Here is a 2,596-nt window from a genome sequence, read left to right as displayed (position 1 = left end):
GAGGTCGGCAAACTGTGGCTCGCAAGCCACATGCGGCTCTTTGCCCCTTGAGTGTGGCTCTTCCACAAAATACCACGTGTGGGCGCGCATGTACAGTGCGATTGAAACTTCGTGGCCCATGCGCAGAAGTCGGTATTTTGTGGAAGAGCCACACTCAAGGGGCCAAAGAGCCGCATGTGGCTCGCGAGCCGCAGTTTGCCGACCACTGGCCTAGAATATTCTGCCTCCGTATATTCATGGGCTCCCTGACTCCCTTTCTTCACTGCTCAAATGTAACCTCATCCCAGAGCCCGGCACCAACCATCTGTATTAAACAGAGCAAACACATACCTACATGCACACATTCACACACTCACTCTTACACACATCACTCACGCATGCACTTGCACACACATGCACGCTTGTTCACAATCGTGGCACACACACATACACCACCCCCCAGGCGGTCTCTATCCCCCTTACCCTGTTCATCTTCCCATTGCACCAACTGCTGATACTGTAGTTGCCTGTGTTGTCATTGTCTCGCTGACTGTCCCACGATGGCAGCTCCAGGGGCAGGTTTTCTGTCTGTTTCTGCCACGGCCGCATCCCTGGCTCAAGAATGGCCCCTGCACACTGTCGGCCCTCACTGACCATGGAGACAATGAGTGGATGAGTAGACAATAGCAGGCTTTGCTTAGAGGAGGCTGTGCCTTCTCCAGGGCTCTGGCCGCCTGCTGACCCGGCCCCTCCCCCGCAGTCAGCCTTTGAGTCGGAGGTGTCTGAGATCAGCATCAGCCAGGGCGAGATTAACTTGGCCCTCAGGAACCTGCGGGCCTGGATGAAGGATGAGACCGTGCCCAAGAACCTGGTGAGCGGGCCTGGGGGAGGGCAGGCACGGGGGGGCGGGGGACTTCCCACTGGGCAGCCCCTGGGGAGGAGGGTGGTGCTGAGGGGCTGGAGTCTCAGACCTTCACCCCTCACCGCCACGCTGGCCCCGGCACAGGCCACCCAGCTGGACTCCGCCTTCATCCGGAAGGAGCCCTTCGGCCTGGTGCTCATCATCGCGCCCTGGAACTACCCCCTGAACCTGACCCTGGTGCCCCTGGTGGGCGCCCTCGCCGCAGGTGAGAGCCCCGCCTCCACCTTCCACCCGGCCCCTCCCTCATGGCCTCCCGGGGCCCACAGAGCTAGGGAGGAGCGGTGGCACCAGGCGGCTAAGAAAGTCTGGCTGGCATGTGGCTCACCATCCCCAGGCTGCCGGGCCTGCGCCTGCCATGTCACCTCTCTGAGCCAGATTCCTCACCTGAAGGTAGAGTGAGGCCGACACCTGTCCTGCAGGTGTGAGGAGTGAATGGAGACCTGGCATGGCTCCCCCTCGCCCACCTCTGGCCCCGCCCTGTCCTGCCCTGCAGGGAACTGCGTGGTGCTGAAGCCCTCGGAGATCAGCAAGAACACCGAGAGGGTCCTGGTCGAGGTGCTGCCCCGATACCTGGACCGGGTGAGCAGAGCAGGCGGGCCCCATCGGCTGGGCGGGACCCAGTTCCAACCTCACTCCTGCCTCCTGTGGGTCGAGTGGCCATGGCCAAGTCACCACCCCTCTCAGCCTGAGTTTCCCTCCTAGTGACACAGAGGGGTGGCAACCACGGCAGTGCTCTGAGCAGCCTGTCTCCTGGGGGTCCCTACGCCCCCAACTGTGGCCTCAGCCTTCCCACCAGCCCTGCCAGGCCCTTCTCCCCACCTCACCCCCATGAAGCCCACCTAGAGCCTTGGCAGTCCCGGTCAGGCCCGGCCCGGAGGGAGCAGTCCCGGGCTGGGTCCCAGGGGGAGCCCTCTGCCTGTCCCTCTTGCAGAGCTGCTTTGCCGTGGTGCTGGGCGGGCCCGAGGAGACAGGGCAGCTGCTGGAGCACAAGTTCGACTACATCTTCTTCACGGGTGAGGAGCCTGCTGCAGGCGGCTGGGGCAGGATGGAGGGTGGGGGCCTGCACCTAGCACCACCTTGAGGGGTCTTGCCCCCAACCCTGAGAGAGGCCACAAGTACCAAGCCAGATGGACAGCCAGAACTCAGAGGGTCAAGTGCCCAGCGGTGCCCTTGGCCTGCAGGACAAGCTTGCTCCTCTCTCCTGGAGGAGGCTGGGAGCAGCCCTGGACCCAGGGACCCTCAGGAGCACTGGGACCCCTCCCCTGGGCACAGACCCCTAGATTCGGTGCCCAGCCTGGATCACCCACTGGCCAGGGTTGGACTATGGAAGCAGAGGGGCCAGGGTCCTCAGCTGTTCCTGCCGATTTTGGGGGGTGGGAGGAATAAAGAGGCAGCCGGAAGGGTGCCAACCCAGCCTCCACCATCATGCCACACAGCTCGATGGGCTTTGGGCGTTGGCCCCCAGGATGGAGGGTACAGAGGCAGGCAGACCCGAGGCTGGCTCCAGGCCAGGTCCCCAGGCAGCCGGCACAGAGGCCTACAGACCAGCCAAGCCCACTCTGCCAGGCCTTGGTGTTCCTACTGTAGACTGGAACCATCCCCAAATCACCGGTCTGTCTAGAGGACACACGGAAGCCTTTGCCCAGGCACCCCAAGGGCACGGGTGGGGAGGCCTTAGTGGAATTCAACAGGGGA

At 63.0% G+C, this 2,596-nt stretch overlaps 1 protein-coding gene across 1 annotated transcript in view; it reads left to right on the top strand.

The window, feature by feature from the left end:
- The window catches only part of ALDH3B1 (aldehyde dehydrogenase 3 family member B1), a 17,132-nt gene that overhangs the window by 8,762 nt on the left and 5,774 nt on the right, over nucleotides 1-2,596 (top strand). The window contains exons 3-6 of the mRNA XM_006102485.3: nucleotides 740-850; nucleotides 986-1,106; nucleotides 1,395-1,480; nucleotides 1,833-1,975. Of these exons, the coding sequence (XP_006102547.1) occupies nucleotides 740-850; nucleotides 986-1,106; nucleotides 1,395-1,480; nucleotides 1,833-1,975 (461 nt within the window). The remainder of the gene's footprint in view (nucleotides 1-739; nucleotides 851-985; nucleotides 1,107-1,394; nucleotides 1,481-1,832; nucleotides 1,976-2,596) is intronic.

The sequence above is a fragment of the Myotis lucifugus genome, unplaced genomic scaffold (genome assembly GCF_000147115.1).
Source record: "Myotis lucifugus unplaced genomic scaffold, Myoluc2.0 scaffold_415, whole genome shotgun sequence".
Lineage (NCBI taxonomy): Eukaryota > Metazoa > Chordata > Mammalia > Chiroptera > Vespertilionidae > Myotis > Myotis lucifugus.
Note: the sequence above shows the minus strand (reverse complement) of the source record. Positions and strands in the feature narration are given on the sequence as shown.